Here is an 18,786-nt window from a genome sequence, read left to right as displayed (position 1 = left end):
CAGGCCAGATACTCAAGATGATGGAAACGAACCATCCACAATTAGTAACAGCTAACCATGACCCTTTGCTTCAGAAAATGTAGAATGGGATTAAAGTTTCAATATAAAGTCTAATATCTGAAAGGATTAGATATTTTTAAACTACCTTTGTATTAATGACAGTGTTGCACATACGTCCCAACGGCAATAACAACTTAGAGGGTAGTGCTTGGCAAAGTACATGGTCAAGTGTATGTACAATACATCTCCATATTCGTTATGAGGTGACTATGACATAGAGGTCCAGTACCTGGACACACAGAGGTCCAGTACCTGAACACACAGGGGTCCAGTACTTGGACATTGGGCAAAACAGTTCAGATTAAGGAGAAACTTAATAATAAGTAATAATTCTGGTGGTGACGGGTAAACTTTACAACATACTGACATCTACATACACGTTATTCACATGTTAAATGTTACATATGTACCCATCTCATATGTTGACAATATAATCTATTATTTTCAGAAGAGTGGGAGGGTCAAATCAAAATCAACATCATTTTAAAGTTAAAAACATTTTAATAAAAGTGAAATGTGTCTATCGCGATGCAGTTATTTACATGCAACACAGTGTGTATATATTACAGAGTTGAAAAGTTACATGACAACTTAAGACACATACATATTACGATACTTAGTTTTTTTCTTAAATACACACAAGATCACAACAACATTATCTAATGCAGGTAAGAGCTTGCACAGGTCAACATACAGTGCACATTGTGACTCACTCACCTTCTAATGCAGGTAAGAGCTTGCACAGGTCAACATACAGTGCACATTGTGACTCACTCACCTTCTAATGCAGGTAAGAGCTTGCACAGGTCAACATAAAGTGCACATTGTGACTCACTCACCTTCTAATGCAGGTAAGAGCTTGCACAGGTCAACATACAGTGCACATTGTGACTCACTCACCTTCTAATGCAGGTAAGAGCTTGCACAGGTCAACATACAGTGCACATTGTGACTCACTCACCTTCTAACTTCTTGTTTACATTTACACTTTTGCCACTTTTTTCAAAAATCTTTTGACTCGGCAAACTTTTATTTGATTAAAACACACTTTTATCTACATATTATTATGATTGTAATATGTCTTTTAAGTAAATACATGTACTAGATCTTATATGTTAGTACTATTTCTTGCCCACTACAAATGGATATTTTTCTAAAGAAAGTTCTGACATTGATGCCAAACCAAAATCCATGTTTTTAAATAAATTCTTTATTTGGAAAATTATTAGAAGGTCAGTGAATGACTTTATGACAAACATTGAATCAAAGCTACCTTTCAGTCTACTTTAAAAGGAACACCTGGATAAATACTAAAAATGGCATTATACCCAAAAATTCTGTCCAAAAAAATAGTTTTCAGGTATTCAGATATTTCAGCATTATCTATACAATATCAGTTTATAACAGCTCTTACAAACATTGATAATTTGATTGTGTATTCATATAACAGACATAAACGGAGTAGTATAAACACCTAATTCTATATAATTATTTCTGTAAAAATGGCTCTATAGTATAGCACCGTCTTTAACATGTTTAAATCATGAATAATCAAATGAAAATGTAGCTGCTGTTGAATATATATTTTCTAATGAAATTACATGTATGATAATATGCATGGTTTATCCTACTCAACCCTATTATCAACTTTAGACTGGCTCAATAATGTAACATGGCGGAGTCTATTATTGAAGAAAGGGATAAAAACAATATAAATTTTGACGATTCTAAAATGGAAAAAGTCCATCTTTAATGAATGAATATAGACACTAAAAATGTTTAAATGTGTCAATGTCTTATGTTTTCTGAAATTTTGTTTAAAATCTGACACCATACTGAGCAATAAACAAAGCACACTCATGTTTTTAAATATGTAATACAAATTAAAAACAAACTTTTACAGAGAAATTGTGTTTCTTCTTTTACATTTCACAGACATGATTTAAAAAAGATTATTAAAGTTTTAAATTTTACAAAATTGCTGTAAATCAACCTTTACAAAACTTTATTACCACTTGCTTGGCTTATCAGAGATACTTAACCAGTTAAAACCACTATTTATCCTTGAACTCTTTTATTACGTTTTAGACATTAACTTTTACCCTGCTTGCGGCAAGTGATTCTGCCTTTGCAACCAGTGCAGACCAAGATCAGCCTGCGCATCCGTGCAGTCTGATCATGGTCTGCACTGTTCGCTGTTCAGTCAGTAAATTTTCAGTGAACACCTCTTCGAATAATAAATGGTATTGCCCACACTGGTTCATGGACCAGTCCATTTTAGAAATTTAGCGGTGAATTTTACAATGAAGCAAGAAATGCTATAAATGAAAACACATAAATGGCATTTCCAAACTGGATTTCTTAAGTTAGCAGACATGTGAATACTGATAAAAGTGCTAGTACTAGAATCTTTGTAAAACCATTTACATGAAGCCAAAATTAAGTTATACAAACTCGTCCCTATGTTCTGCTAGGAAAATGACAAAATCAGCTGGGCGCACTTTTTTTTTTCATTTGGCTTGTTCATCTTTAAAGGGAGTTAAACAATATAGTCCTACTTGCCGAAGGGAAAGAAATTATCAAAATAAAACTTAACCTTGAACTTTTTGTCACATTCTGTAGTCATTTGGAATATACCATTTCTAAAATTACCCTTTATAATCAATCCATGAAAATCAAAAAAGTGATTGTACTGTCAGCTGTCCGTGACTGAGCTGTATTCTCGTTACTCTTGTTTGTCATTGAATACAATCAATTTTTGCGAAAATCCCTCCAAAATCAGCTAATGAAACAAGTAATATGGCACAATATCGAGCAATATGAAATGGCTGAAAATGACTTCGGTCATCAAGCAATACAAAATGGCTGAAAATGACTTCAGTTGTCAAACAATACAAGATGGCTGACAATGACTTGTCATCAAGCAATACAAGATGGCTGAAAATGACCTTGGTCATCAAGCAATACAAGATGGCTGAAAATGACCTTGGTCATCAAGCAATATAAATGGCTGAAAATGACTTCCGGTATACAACTTAAAGTAGTTCAAACTTGTATATTCATAATGTGTAAAGCACATCTGCAAGTGAAATACATTACTGCTTTCCTTTCAAGAAAATAAAGTGTGATGATCTTGATTAAAATAGTTCATAATTTAAGTTTATTTTTCATTTCAAGTAACCTATGACAATGAGAGAAGAAAACAGAATTTTTACTAAAAGTTATAAAAACAAATATAAGTTTGAGGAAAATGTGGTTTCCAATGATTTCTTTTTCCAAAGTTAACCTACCTTGGTTTTCCATTCAAGTTTTAAAACTTTTAAAATCAAACATAAAAATCCTCTTAATTCTTTTCAAAATAATCGTCATTTCAGTAATAATACTAAGATATTTAATGCAGCTTAAAATTAAGTCACTCATTTTCCCAATAATATCTGAACTTCTTGACTAACATTGTTTTAACAATCAATCAGTTTAAAAAATTAAGAGATAGTATCCGCAGACAGATGTGATGAAAAAGTACAACACAAGGGCTAAATGCAAAACAGTCATAATTCAGTGAGTTACAAAAGTTTTGCATTCAACTCTAGAAATATGGAGAAAATAATCATATAAAGCAGGTAACTTATAAGCCATGCAACAAAAAAATAGGTCGCAGACCTTTTTTCTTTGCGTAGAGCTACGTAATACATAAAAACATACATGAACCAATCACTAACATTTCTAACATAAACTGTACATATGTAAGTTCTATTGCACCAGTTTAAACTTTGGTTTAAAATTCAATAATAGAAAAAAAAACTTTAAAAGAGAGCAACTAAACCACTGTTGCCCCAACAAATAGCTCAAAGAATACTAAAACTACACAACCTCTATCTCTGGCTATAAAATGGAATTTCATTGGTTGAATCTTCAACATAGTCAACCAATCAAAACATCTCTTCTTTAAAACTACAAAGAGAAATTTAAATGACTGAAATTTAGACATGGTCATTGTTTTCATGAATCAAATCCTCTTAGTTTTAAGTCCAATATAAAATCTTTTTTTCTCTGTTTTTTTTTTTTGCCTTTAATTTCCAAGGCATTTAAAAAAAATAATTTTAAATAGCTTGAAACATTTTAAACTGACCTATTACCCTATGGTATGTTATGAGTGTAACATGTGCACTAACTGATAAATGAAAAATAATACTGTAAAAACAATTTCACTTCATCATAACTTTGATTTTTATGTTAATTCTAGAATAAATGTATTACTAGAACATTTGAGGTTAGAAGTAGCATAACATACTAAACTGCATTTCAGCAAAACATAATTATAATAATATAGTTATTAGTTTCACTTTTTAAAGACCTCAAAAGTTTATGATCTTTTGTTCGTAATGCATTCTTTTAGCCTGAAAAAATAGTTAACACATACAAAAGTGATAACAGAGATCTTCTAAAGATCTCAAATATAGATATATTAAGATCTCATGTAGGGATCTATCAAGATCTCAAAACAGAGATCTACTAATAAAATAAATATCTTTTTGACATATTTTCAAGAACTGCACCAAATGTAATTTTTAAGCATTAAAGTATCTGCATGCTTTCCAAAGCGGTTGTGATTTTATACTGTACAGGTATGAATTTTCATTCAAACTCAAAAGGTCAGAACATTACAATCTTCAATTTAACCATAAATGTCCGAATTGTTGTCTTAACATTGATCAGAAGTCTTAATATGTACACTTGTGTCTAGTAAGCAACCCAATTAATTCAACTGAACATATTTTAGTTACACTTATCATTGTAAGTTCAGTTGTAGTACACAAGTGTTGTGGGTACAAGTATGAAATCACAACCATTTTAAATACTCCTTAAAAATGCATCATTATAATCCAGTGATTATCAATTTTATAAGCTTACAATTTCATAAAACAACAAAATTTATAATGAGAAGCTGTCTGACGGCATGTCTATTATAAAAGCATCAATCTCATATGAAAACATCAAGACTAACAAAATAATGCTAAAGTACTCAGGCCATTTCAAATCAGTAGCAGAATTCGCATTTTTCTTTGACGTATTTTTTTGCTATTTTTGTATTTTATTTCTTTAATTCTAACCAAAACAAACACTTACCAAAACACATTTAAGGGATATAAAATTCAATAACTCAAAAACAGTAATTCGGTAACAGTTTTCTTTAGCTTGAATACTAAACATATTTTTCAACTCTGAGACCAAAATAATGCTATTTAGCACCACCACATCTTTTTTTTTTTAATATAAAATAAAGTTTTGTTTCTTGTGAACAAATTTTTCAGTCATTTAAAAACTAACAGTAAATCTTTAATCTACTTTTAACTTGGTAACAGTCAATGATAATATTAAATCAAAGCATGTTTTTATTTCAACCCTCTACTTTCATTTACTGGTTATAGACTAGATCATTTCACTAATAAAGGGAGAGTAGTCAAGGGGCAAACCAATAGTAAAATGAAAAACCCATGCATATTTGATATAAGTAAATTATTTTTTTAAAAAAGGTGAAAATATCATAACCTATTCTGTTCATCAGTGAACAATTACCCAGCTAAAAGTATCTTAAGTGGAAGTACCATGAGAAAAACCACGTTTACAAAAATCTAAAATGGCAGAATTGTGAGAATAAAAATTATTGAGTTATGTTTCATGTAAACTCAACTCACAACGTTTTCAAGTCTTAGCTGAATTTGTATACCTTATGAAAAAGTTTTCAGACTGTTAAAATATGAAGCCTGATCTCCTGTTACCAAATGAACATCTTCTCATCAATGCAACACTGTTGTACCTGCTAAATTTCTATGTTTGGAAGCAAAAGAAGTCTATCAGATTCTTTGTTAATATGTACTTAGACCACTTTTGCTCTCATCCCAAATTATCTGCAGTTACAAGAGTATTGCACTAAGCAGAGGATAACACTACTCCATCTGGTGAACTGAACTCATTTGTCTATGCAGGAAAGTTCCAATTTTCGAAACGGCTCCTTTTACATGACACTGACAGGTTATGCTCGAATCATGTAGAGGGGAAAGCCAACTGCTACTGAGGACACATTCATCAAGTGAATGTCATATTTTTCCTCGTCAAAATACATCGTTATACGATGAACACACCATCTGCTTTCTGCTTTGACTGCAGGTCTTCTAGATGAAAACCACCTAGATCCATCACAGCATCGAAACACCAAGGTAAAGCCTTACACACTATTTCATAGAGCGAAACTTTACGAATCTCAAGGTCAAAAAGTTAAGCGTTTCTGCCATGCTGTTTTGTACACACATTTAGTAAAGCTTTGAACTCTACTAGCAGTTTAACACTAAACAATGGACTAATACTATTTTCTCAAATTTCTGCAGTTCTAGCTTCAGGAATGTAAGCATTCTGATTTAGAAAATTGTTGAAGCGGTTGCACTCGGAGTATGGCGGGGGAGACATCGTAGAATTAGATGGTGTACCGACAGAATTTGCAAGCTTTCCTTTATTTGTTGATGAACCAGAGCTTGAACCACTAGCGACCGACTCTGGTGGTGAAATTTTTGTAGGTCCATTAGAAGTTGGCTGCATTTGAGTGTTTTTGGTATTCTGTTGTTGAATTGTGTTTAAAGCACTATAGATTTGTTTCTGCGTTGGCATTCCTTGAAAAGTCACTGTTACTGGTTGGCCAGTTTGAGTCTGGCCATATCCAGGTTGGTTGCCATACCCAGGGTTGTTGGGTGGCATGGGTGGCATGGTTATGACTGGGGGTGGAGCTGGAGCCATCTGATTAAACTGTGCGGGATCGGAGTTGTTACTGCTCCCCGTCAACCCCGTCATGGCAGTTGTGTTGCTGGGGCCGGTGCTCCCTTGATGACTAGGTCCGCTTTGTAGTGAGCTCTGGTGCGAACTCGAGTGAGCCGAATGACTCTGTGATAAGCTCCAATGTGGATTTTGCATTAGGAGCTCACTTTTCCATGCACGTAGTCGAGCATGTACTTCGCGGAAATTTGGTCGACGAGTTGGCATTTCATGCCAGCACTCCACCATAAGTCCATACATTCTAGCAGGGCAGTCCTCAGGACTGGGTAGAATTTGACGTGATCGTATCATCTCTATGACTTCTTGATTTGAAAAACCATAATACGGTTGAAGTCCGTAGCTGAATATTTCCCACAACACAACACCGAAAGACCAAACATCACTTTCTGTGGTGAACTTTCCATACATAATGGACTCAGCAGGCATCCATCTGACAGGCAGAAGGGATTTACTCTGCACTCTGTAGTAATCTGATGAGTATACATCACGGGACAGCCCAAAATCTGATATTTTGACTGTGAGATTGTCGCCAACAAGAATATTTCTTGCCGCAAGGTCTCGATGAACGAAGTGGTGACTAGCAAGGTACTCCATCCCAGAGGCAATCTGGGTAGCAATGTGTAACATATCACCATAATCTAGTATTGGGCGCTGCGAACCATCTTCACTTGACACAACCGACATATCTGAATGTGGTGAATGCTGTATCAAATACTCGTGCAAGTCGCCCATCGACATGTACTCAAACAACATACACATTGGTTCCTGTTTCATCACTACACCTAACAAACACACTATATTCGGATGTCTCATTTCTGACATCATGTCAACTTCACGTCTAAAGTCATTCTGAACTTTTGGTGCTGCGTTCTCTTTTAATGTCTTTATTGCCACTTTAGAAACAGTATTTTCACCAAACATCCCTAGCACTTCGCCTTTATACACTTTACCAAACGCACCCTCACCTAGCTCTTGTAGAAACCGCACTGATGATATGGGAAATTCACGCACACGTTGAGAAGCCGACTTCGCAGTCAAGGGACATAACTCCATGTTTTGAGCTTTGTTGCCAATAACAGCCTTTGTGTTTGCAGCATTGTTCTTCCTCGATCTTTGACAGAAACAAACTAAAGCTAACAGTAGTGCCAAGGCCAGTGGAACAATGATTCCAGGGACAATAATTACAACCAAGTTACTCGATTCTGTAGAAGTTGCTAAAATAAAAAATGGTAATTCCTTTTACTTCATTTTATACATTTCAGCAAATTATAAAAATATATTTGAAAAACCAATTACTGCTCATGTCAAAATCATACTTTTTTTGTGGAAAGAATGTCAATGTCATACATTTAGTGAATATCAAGTTTGCAATTTCTTAAAACTGGATTTAAACAAGAGGACCATGATGGTCCTGAATCGCTCACCTGTCTCCACATGACCCAATTTTCATGAAGATCCATTGAAAAATATGGCTTTAGAGAGGTCACAAGGTTTTTCTATTATTTGGCCTAATGACCTAGTTTTTGAAGGCACATGACCCAGTTTTGAACTTGACCTAGATATCATCAAGATGAACATTCAGACAAACTTACATACAGATCCCGTGAAAAATATGGCCTCTAGAGAGGTCACAAGGTTTTTCTATTATTTGACCTACTGACCTAGTTTTTGAAGGCACGTGACTCAGTTTCAACCTTGACCTAGATATTATCAAGGTGAACATTCTGACCAATTTTCATGAAGATCCAGTGAAAAGTACGGCCTCTAGAGAAGTCACAAGGTTTTTCTATTTTTAGACCCTAATGACCTAGTTTTTGAACGTCGCTGACCCAGTTTCGAACTTGACCTAGATATCATTAAGATGAACATTCAGACCAACTTTCATACAGATCCCATGAAAAATATGGCCTCTAGAGGTCACAAGGTTTTTCTATTATTTGACCTACTGACCTAGTTTTTGAGGGCACGTGACCCAGTTTTGAACTTGACCTAGATATCATCAAGGTAAACATTCTGACCAATTTTCATAAAGATCCCATGAAAAATGTGACCTCAAGAGTGGTCACAAGCAAAAGTTTACGGACAGACGACGGACGCCGCGCAATCACAAAAGCTCACCTTGTCACTTTGTGACAGGTGAGCTAAAAATGTTTAATTGTCTGTTCTAAAATATTTCAAGCTTGATACATAGATGCAAATTTCTTTAAACTGTTCGACAGATAATAATGAAACCAGTACAGTAGATTAGAGCGAACATACACAAAGTCAGAAAGGGAATACATACCACAGACAGGGACATCACATAACTCTTTATATTTGAAGTTATTGTCTGTATAGCACCAAGGTCCGGCCATAGATCCATTTGGGTTACGGCATTGGTTATGGTCTCCTGAAAATAATAAAAACCAATGTCAATATTTTTTTTTCTAATGTCTGTTAGATTTTAATTTATATTGACAATGTTCATAGCATTCTGTCAACTTTCTAGTTTTAATGGCAGAGTCAGATCTTATGTGCCCTTTAGCCATTATTTTAGGCATGAGCAGGCACCTGGGTAAAACAGTCTGACCTTCCTCCAGTCCGCTAAATAGCTTTATAACATGACAAAGCAGGGCCTGAAATCACACACTAGGCAACTGATTCTAAATGACCAGAGAGGTCCCATTAATATTATTTTTATTCCAAATTTAATCTTAGATGGGAATTTTGTAGACAAATGAAAATGAATGTGCTTTGAAGAACAGAATATTAGAAATGAATAAAACTATGTTAAAACGTGTGAGTGTTTTTTTTTTCAAATTGTCAAGAACAACTTTGTTTTTCGGCTTGATGAAATTTTTAATCGTGTAGCTTTATACAGATGAAGTGATTGAAACAAAATGCATTTGCAGTACTCGTGAAATTGCAAAAACCATGCTAGTTTCCAATCATCTTTGTCTACCACATACATGATATATCAAAACTATTGCTAAAAGCCACTTGCTAAATTGCTTGTCCAAAATATTCTTGGTCAGAAAACTTACCTAAAATGTCACTAAATCTTGGCTGGTCAATAGGATACTCGGGATTATGGTTCCAGTTCCTACATTCCTTCCCACTCTTTGTCTTTGATGCCTGACCTTTGAATGTGGCCCCATTACCCTTGAAACATTTGTCTGGAATTCAAGTTCATCAGTTTAAAGCAATGGTGAAAAGATCTTCATAACTTTTAACCTTTTAATATTTCTAAAGTTCTAAGAATAAAAAAAATCCTTTTGATGGTAAAAAAGACTGGCATTTATGCAATAAACGCTGGCTATCACAATGTAAAGGTCTACCTTCTTAACCCTTACCCTGCTAAATTTTATAATGAACTTGTCTGTCTTTGAATTTGGACAGTACCATTAACTGTTAAAAGGGGTGCTTACCAAAAAGAAACTGACTGAATTGTGAACAGTGCAGATCATGATCAGACTGCATGGATGTATATTTTCTCCAAAATATAACAAAATAAGTACAGCAACGCTTCTCTGTATATCGTCATTTTGCAAGAGGGACTCCTCACTACATATTTTCTAATTCAAAGTACCATAACATTTTGTGACTCCAATCAATGTATTAGAGAAAAACTTTTAAAAATACACTACTTATTTCTGAATTTATCAATTTTCAGTAATAATCATACAACAATAACAACTGCAATATTTGAAGAAAGTGAAGTATTTTCCTAAATATGAGAAACAAATGTATCAACATTTCCTGCTGGTCGCTGTTTTTTGTATTAACCTTTACCCTGCTAAATTTCTATAATGAACTTGTCCATCTTCCAATTTGGACAGTACCATTATCTCTTAAAAGGGGTGCTTTATTACAGAGTAGTGACCAGTGCAGATCATGATTAGACTGCATGGATGTGCAGGCTGATCATGATCTACACTGGTCGCAAAGGCAGAATCAATAGTGCAGCATGGTAAGGGTTAAACTATTGTTATAATTTTAAAATTAGTATGACATATACATACCATCATAGCCTTTAAGGGGCACGCCTACCCTGATACATGGAGTCCCGTACTTTGGTAACTCGTTACATCTGGGTAGCACACTGTTGTCTGGAAACACAAATAAATCATTTAATGGATGAGTAGCGTGTCAACTGTATGTGCTCACATGTATATACTGTCTGCTGCCGTAGCTAGATTCAAAATCAACTTTATCGCAAAACATCTTTCATAAATCTTTAGAACTGATTCATTAAACTGAAATTAGTCCAGAAGAAAGTGCAGTCCTGATTTCTGAAGAAATATCATGTATTTCATCTTTTCCTTACCAATCAGTGGATGGTTCTTCGCCACAATGTATTCATTTTTACAGAGCTTGTTTTCCAGCATCTCGCACTCATCTCTGCAAATCATGCGCTTTTTTAACGGATCCCCAAGTCCAGTAGATTTTTCACACTGCGGGAATGAGAAATGGCAGATCGACGGGATGGCGTACTTCCGACATCTATCTGATAGATCATTTGAGTTACCTATCACACTGAGTGCAGCTGAAAGGAACACAAATTTCCTATTACACTTCTAACATAAAGTATGTTTTGTGCAAAAGTGAAGTAAAATGAAACTTGTTTATTACTGTTGTGTAAGGACTTGAACAAGTTATATTTACTGTAGAAATTACTCTGCATTTTTCTGTCAGTTTGCATTTTCACAACTACTACCATAATGTTCAAGTGTCAACAATAACCGATGGTGGTAATCATTTAGCTGGTGACAATTTTCGACTATTTAAATTGCAAGTTATCCTAGGTTAATAGTATATAATGGCAACTAAACATAATCAGTATAAAATAAAATGCAATGTCAAACTGAGTCCTCAAACAAAACAAAATCATTTTACAACACAGCTCGACAAGCAAGTGACTGAATTCATTCTTTAAACGTATGACCAACCCTTTCTTTGTTACTACAATATTAACTTTATTCATATAACTTTTCCTTTCTTTGTGACTACAATTTGAACTTTATTCATATAACTTTTCGAGCCATAATGAAAATATAAATTGGTATGGACATAGATGTAAATCCATCAAAATAAGCCTTTATCTCAAATAAGACTGTTTACGATAAGCTACTGTGAAAAGATTTGATCTCATGAGCATGAAAATTCATGGTTATGGCCAAACAGCTATTTTGAGGTGACATGTATTTATGACTATTTCTTTTTTGGGACTTAATTTCATGGACGAATGCAACCATGAAATACCACTTATCGCATACCTATGACTTTCTCCTCCCTCAAACCTTGAGCGTATCTAGAGGTAACATAGATGGACTTGTTCCCGATATGTGTTGAACATACACTGCCTTTAAACAGCTGACAAAATGGCTGCTGTCGAGGTTCTTCAACAGAGGTCTCATCTGTTTCGATTCTGTAATATTTTAATAAAAAAAAATGTTGATAAATGCAAAAAAAAAAAAATAATCACAAAATGAATAGAATTTGCTACCTCTTGAAAAATGCTATCTTTTTACATCTTTTACATGTTTTTTCTGAAATGTTAATTTTTAATTTAAACTTCTTCAAAAAGAGACAATCTTTTCAAAATTAGAATGCAAGAGAAATAACTTCTTTTAAGAAAGAATCCTTAATGTTACAGAGTGATGTCCCATTTATACTACATGCTGACTTACTTCTGGTTTGGGTCATATCTTCCATTAAAGCTGAAAAAGAAAACACAAGGCAATGATAAGTGATGCAATCAAATAAACACAAAGAAACATCACCAAAGCAGATTCCAAAACATGTACTGCACCCCCATCCCCTCCACCACCCTCATAACTATTAACATGTCAAACATAGAGTGCCAGCCTAAGTTCATAGTCATGTGCAATGATAAAGGCACAGGCAGATAAAAAAGGTTAGCGTTCAAATAAATCACCAGGACAATAACAACTACCAAAAAAGTTAAGCCAAAATTCAAAAACACTAGAACACTAACAGTTAATAAATAATCTTTATCAACAATTTTTAAAAAAATGCTATACCAATCAAGGTACCGGTATTTCATTATACAGCCAGCTAAAAAATAGACACTTCAAAATCTATTTAAAAACTAATCAAATACATATTAATGTTAAGACCTTTGTAAATTGCAAATCAATAAAGTTATATCAGTATAATTTAAGATTTGTTAGATAAAGTTCACTTTCGCCATAGAACTTTCTTATCAAATCTGCCAGGATATTCCACATGCAATATCTGCATTACTGGAGGTATATTTGGAGAACAAGTTAATTATGTAATTTATCTGCCCTTCAATGTAATTCATCTCTTTCCTAGGCTCACGAGGTAGTAATCATCTCCGCTATGTAGAGTGCAGTTATTAAAGTGCCATAATTATTTATTCAAATAAAAAGCTTTTTACTTTCTTGTATTAAACAATTCAGCAAATGTTTACAAAATATGAATAAATAGTATTATCAAAACTCTAATGTTGGGAGAAAACATGTTACGCCTACTCTTCAGTGCAGACCTAACACTGAACATGATAAATTCACAGATGATTTCATGCACTTTTTGCCAAAGATGAGCTGATTCAATTGAGCCGTGCCATGAGAAAACCAACATAGTGTGTTTGCGACCAGCATGGATCCAGACCAGCCTGCGCATCCACGATCCACGCAGTCTGTTCAGGATCCATGCTGTTCGCTTTTAAAGCCTATTGGAATTGGAGAAACTGTTAGCAAACAGCATGGATCCTGACCAGACTGCGCGGATGCGTAGGCTGGTCTGGATCCATGCTGGTCGCAAAGCCACTATGTTGGTTTTCCTATGGCGTGGCTCAATTCACTCTGTTATCATATGATTAAGTCTGAGTAAGAATAACTTTGCCTATTTTATTGCAGATAGAGAAATGATTACAAATTTATAAAGATGCCCATGTGAAATGTGTGTTGTTGCATGGTTACAGAAAAACAAGAATAACATCAACATTGTATGACACATGACAGACACCTGAAAATGCGTGATAGAATGTTTGAAGACCAAGAAATAGATATATAAACTGAAACAAAAATTGGACATGTATTTGTAATATTTCAAATTCTAACAAGGTGATGCCGACGCCGAGGCAAGTGCAATAGCTCTACTTTTTCTTCGAAAATTCGAGCTAAAAATGGGTCTAAATTTGAACTGAATTTAATCTGGAGTTATCAAACTTGGTTATTGACATGAAAGCACTGTGTGAAGTTTAAATCCAATAGGCCTACATATTGTTGTTACTGAGATACAGCTTGATTGTTAGTTGCAAACAAAACATTAACCAAGTTTTCGAAGTTGAAAAAAGTACTGAAATTTGAATAAAATTCAACCAAGAGTTACCTAACTTAGTTAAGTAGGTTTGATGATTGCAAGCTTTGTGTATAGTTTCAATCCGAATACTTACAATGGTTACTGAAAATTTCAGTGAAATATTTCACTATTCTCCGATGGTCTAGCTAAAAAGGGCCAAAGGGCCATAACTCAAGTAAAAACAGCAAGACATGAAAGTCCTGATATTTACATGTATGTCTTCTTCATGTTGATGTACACAAAGTTTCATTTTAATTACCTATATGAAAACTGTAGGAGGAGTTAAGTACAAGAAATCATAACTGACAAACAGTTCGAATTATTGGATTAAATGATCTCACTTTGCAGTATATTACCTGCTATCATCATTTTTAATAACAGAGCCAGAATCGTAATCGATATCTCCAGGGTAACCATCTGGAAACAGGTCAATGTCACCATCATAGTCATTGTCAGCATCTGGTGCCTTGTCTGGGCTTACATGCACAACTCCGGTCGTGTTCTTCGTGTCGAAATTATTCCATCCCCGACAACCATAAACACCAGAATCATCTGCGTTTAGATTCTTGATTCTAAGCCTGCAAAAGTTTATGGGTGAAAATTAGTCAAGGTTTCACTTTAGGTGGCAGTTCATATGCCACACAGACACTGGTACCAGGCTGGACGTTCATGTTCAGGGCAATGACAGTACATATGCCACATAGACACTGGTACCAGGCTAGATGTAAATGGTCAGGGCATCAACAGTTTTATAATATCAACATTTAAGGTATATGATTTACAGATTTCTATCTTTAAAAAAATGCCTATTAATGGCACTGTATTTTGCAAACAGGTATTAACTCTTTAATTTGAAAATTACACTGTTTTAAACAAGAACATTATTACAATTTTATTTCACTAGAAAGATCTGGATTAAAAATACAGACATTAGGGCTGGGGTGTTTATACATGGGTATACAGTATGATAACTAATTATGTGGCAAATGATCTTCAATATAATTCTATATGATTAGATCCTTTTAATCACTCTTGCCTGGATGAAAATGCTAACAGCAGACTTTAATTTCAAAATCTGTCTTGACAAACACTTCTCACCTAGAGCCCCAAGGTGTCAGCTTAATGCTAACCCTGCCTTCATTCCGAAGGACATAATCGTCTTTGAACCATTGATACTTTGGGATCGGATAGCCAGTAATTTCACATCGTAGTCGCAAGTTGTCAGCGGAGTACCGAGTAACATTTGGCATAGGAGCATCCAGATTCACATAGCCCGCTGAAAAAAAGGAAGAAAATGTATTCATTTAAAAAAAAAAAAAAATCCCTTTGCAATGCAAAGCCAAAGCTGTATTCATTATACTCTGATACACTATTGATCTTTGCTTTACATTGTGATTATATTTTATGGAAAACCTGGTAATAAAGCTGCACAGAGAGTTAAGCGAAAATAGCTTTTGGAAATAATAAACCTAGCTTTATCCTTGTTTTATGTTGGAAGATAAGGTAAAAACTCAGAACTTATTCCGAGAATAATAGTGTAAGCTCAATAAAGCAACTTGATTAAAACCGAATGAAATATGAGCGTTTTTTGCCTCAGTCCAGGGCACAATTTATTATATCAGATTTCAATATGGGTTTTCCTTATGGCAGCAAGAAACATATTGTTTCTAAACACCAGCACTTTCTAACAAAATGATGCTTACAATTCACCAAAAAAAAAATAATATTAGACACACTCTATAGTCCAAGGGACCTACAAACAATTTCTTTACTGGGCCTAGTGTAGGGCTCGACAACAAAAAAAATATTCTAGATTTATAGACAAAATGAGAATAACCTGCAAATCAAGTAAAGATATAGTTAGTTATGTTGTTCATTATTACTAGAAATGTGCGGATATCAAAATATAATTTGTCTAACACCTTTAAATTAAATTATTTAGATTGGTAGAGAATTTTCTTTGAATCACATTTTTTTCTCTCTATGTGTGACATGCCACATTCTATTGCACTTAACCATAACAGCAACATGCCAAGGCCATCATTAATTAATATAGTTTGCTGACAGTACAATTTTTTTCATAATGATTTCAATTCATCGTAAAGGTCTATCGTAATTTTTATATACTTTTTCTGCCTTTACTGCGAATCTGCGGACAGTGTCACAGGGACCGTTGGGAAATCATAGCTATTGTAACAGAAGTCGGTGCTTCACTGGTTACGATTCTTCTTTGACATGCAAACCAGTTATAAAACATTGATTTTCTAGTTATTTAGTGTTCCCGCCATAATTGAAACGATCTTAAACATTTCAAGAATTGACATATTAATAGGATTTCATAGAAAATTTATAACTCAGAAACAAATGCTTCTGAGTACTTTCCGACAAAGCATAAAAATCTAATGTTAATGCGAAACAATGTTTCCTAATAGATTTTACTTATTTTGCCTACTCTTCTACTCTCTTTGAAATATGTACGAACAAAATCTATTCTGACATAATCCGTAAATCTGTTACTGTTCAGAAATTCTATCATCAATTTCGCCACATCTAGATAGAAATATCTACCCAGACTGAGGGAAGAACCTTCATTTCTTTTATTTCTTGTGTAATACGTTAGCCATTTTCTAAGCCATCCAGCGAATATACAAATGAGAAACACACTTTAGATATATAAACTTCACAATGTGAGCATTTACCTTACCTATAATTTGATTAGCACTGGCATTTTAGGGGGTACGAAATGTCAGACATTTTTTTCCTGTTTATCTACACAAAACAATAGTTATGATAAGCAACCATCAGCCTAGAACAACTGAACAAACTTATCATCTTTTTTATCTCTGGTGATTTAAATGTGCCACATACGGCTTGATAATCACAGAGATTTCCACTAATGCACTGCAAAAACTTACAGAAAGATTTGAGTATATAAGAGCAAAAACAATACATCTGAAATTATTGGTGTGTATTTAAACAGTTCTCACAAAAGATTCAGTCGAAAAATATTATTTTGCACATTTTTAATGTACTGTTGTTATAATTCTTTTCACTGAAATGTTAACTGTGTTGTGTGATTTAATAATTACACTTATATACTTTCTGACATCAAATGGAATATAACCTCCCATTGTAAAGTGCTACTAGAAGGGCTTAATATTATAAGGATTTTCTAATAAAACATTTATCTGCAAACTCATTATCAAAATACTAATTATGAATATAAATGTACATTTTTATAACTGCCGCCGCAGTACTTCATAGAGCTTATGAATTCACTATACCACATTCTTGTTACATAAATTACATTCATGTGCAGTCACACATGCATTTTTTGTGCTTATTATCTATATTTATATTGTATAATTATTTGTTACGGCTTGAGGTCTATAACACATAATAAACAAGTTTGACATTTTTTTTTTTTTTTTTTTTTTTAAATTGGAATCAGCTATTTGGCAAATAAACAAAAAGTTGACCATAATCTTAAAACAACCATAACTAAACAAACTGCATTTATTGCAAATCATTCTGCAAAATCTTCAGACTTTTTTCTCCATCTGTCTAAAATGCATAAACATGCCAACCTAAACTCTCAGGAAAACAAACAAAAATGCTTGGGCAGTTTCTTTCTTTATTGAAATATTAATACTAATTCAACAAGGCTTGAAGAAAGAATGATTTTTTATTTAAATAGTATTACAAAAACTAAACTTTTGATTTAATTAAATCCCCATACAGCATTATCAAATATTATTGGGTGGGTGTACAGCGAAAATAATCTTTCAGAACAACATTAAATTTTATGTACCACTTATACATAACTGCAGAAAGTCTGTCAATAAGCAGTGAAAAGGTAGTAACAAGATAAATAAAATGAACTATTCACCTCTTTCATATTTTTGTAGACAGTTTTCAAATAAACAATTTTTGCAAACAAACAGAACAGTAAACTGAAGTCATTCTTTGTGAGCAATCTTCCATCCCTGATTTACATCATCATCTGGTCCATGTTGTCACTTCATATTTATCATTTCGTAAAAAAATCTGCAAACGTTTTATGAGAACAAAGACAAAAACAGAGGGAAATAACATAATAATGCCCGTTGTGTAACCAATCAATGTCTTTGCCTTAACTTATCGGGACAACTGTGAGTTCACTTATACCATAATCTTCATGAGGTATCACATTGTTTCGCCATTATGCAATACCTAATTCTTTTGAAGTTGCATATCGGTGACAGTTTTACACTCATTTCTTGTTTTTGCCAGCACAATATTGTGACATCCCCGCACCCAGCCTGCATCACTAATCTCTGTCCACGATAATTAGCAGAGACAAGCGTAAAAGTTGCTAACTGAAAAAAGATCCTTGCATAAAGTAAAAAATACACTCTCCTTTCATGTTTACAGTGAAGTCCATAAATTTCCATTTGCATTAAAATCGCCAAACTTTCGATTTCATATATACCAAAAATTTCATATACAAAATGCAGCACTTAGTTACATATATCAAGAAAGAAAAGATTTCATTTGATAGTTTTAAAGTGTGATTTACTAGCACCGGTCTAA

General features: G+C 33.8%; 1 protein-coding gene across 7 annotated transcripts in view; it reads right to left on the bottom strand.

The window, feature by feature from the left end:
* Positions 1–541: 541 nt before the first annotated feature.
* LOC123525372 (inactive tyrosine-protein kinase transmembrane receptor ROR1-like) overlaps positions 542–18,786 on the bottom strand; it is a 211,851-nt gene continuing 193,606 nt past the window's right edge. For all 7 annotated transcript variants that reach the window (XM_045304363.2, XM_045304365.2, XM_045304364.2 and 4 more), the window contains 9 exons: positions 15,313–15,490; positions 14,571–14,792; positions 12,555–12,584; positions 12,141–12,292; positions 11,192–11,410; positions 10,887–10,973; positions 9,909–10,040; positions 9,170–9,274; positions 542–8,099 (listed from right to left, as the gene is read on the bottom strand). In XM_045304363.2, the coding sequence (XP_045160298.2) occupies positions 6,433–8,099; positions 9,170–9,274; positions 9,909–10,040; positions 10,887–10,973; positions 11,192–11,410; positions 12,141–12,292; positions 12,555–12,584; positions 14,571–14,792; positions 15,313–15,490 (2,792 nt within the window). In that variant the 3' untranslated portion in view covers positions 542–6,432. The remainder of the gene's footprint in view (positions 8,100–9,169; positions 9,275–9,908; positions 10,041–10,886; positions 10,974–11,191; positions 11,411–12,140; positions 12,293–12,554; positions 12,585–14,570; positions 14,793–15,312; positions 15,491–18,786) is intronic.

The sequence above is a fragment of the Mercenaria mercenaria genome, chromosome 3, assembly GCF_021730395.1.
Source record: "Mercenaria mercenaria strain notata chromosome 3, MADL_Memer_1, whole genome shotgun sequence".
Lineage (NCBI taxonomy): Eukaryota > Metazoa > Mollusca > Bivalvia > Venerida > Veneridae > Mercenaria > Mercenaria mercenaria.
The sequence above is the reverse complement of the archived record's forward strand: the minus strand, read 5'-3'. Positions and strand labels throughout refer to the sequence as shown.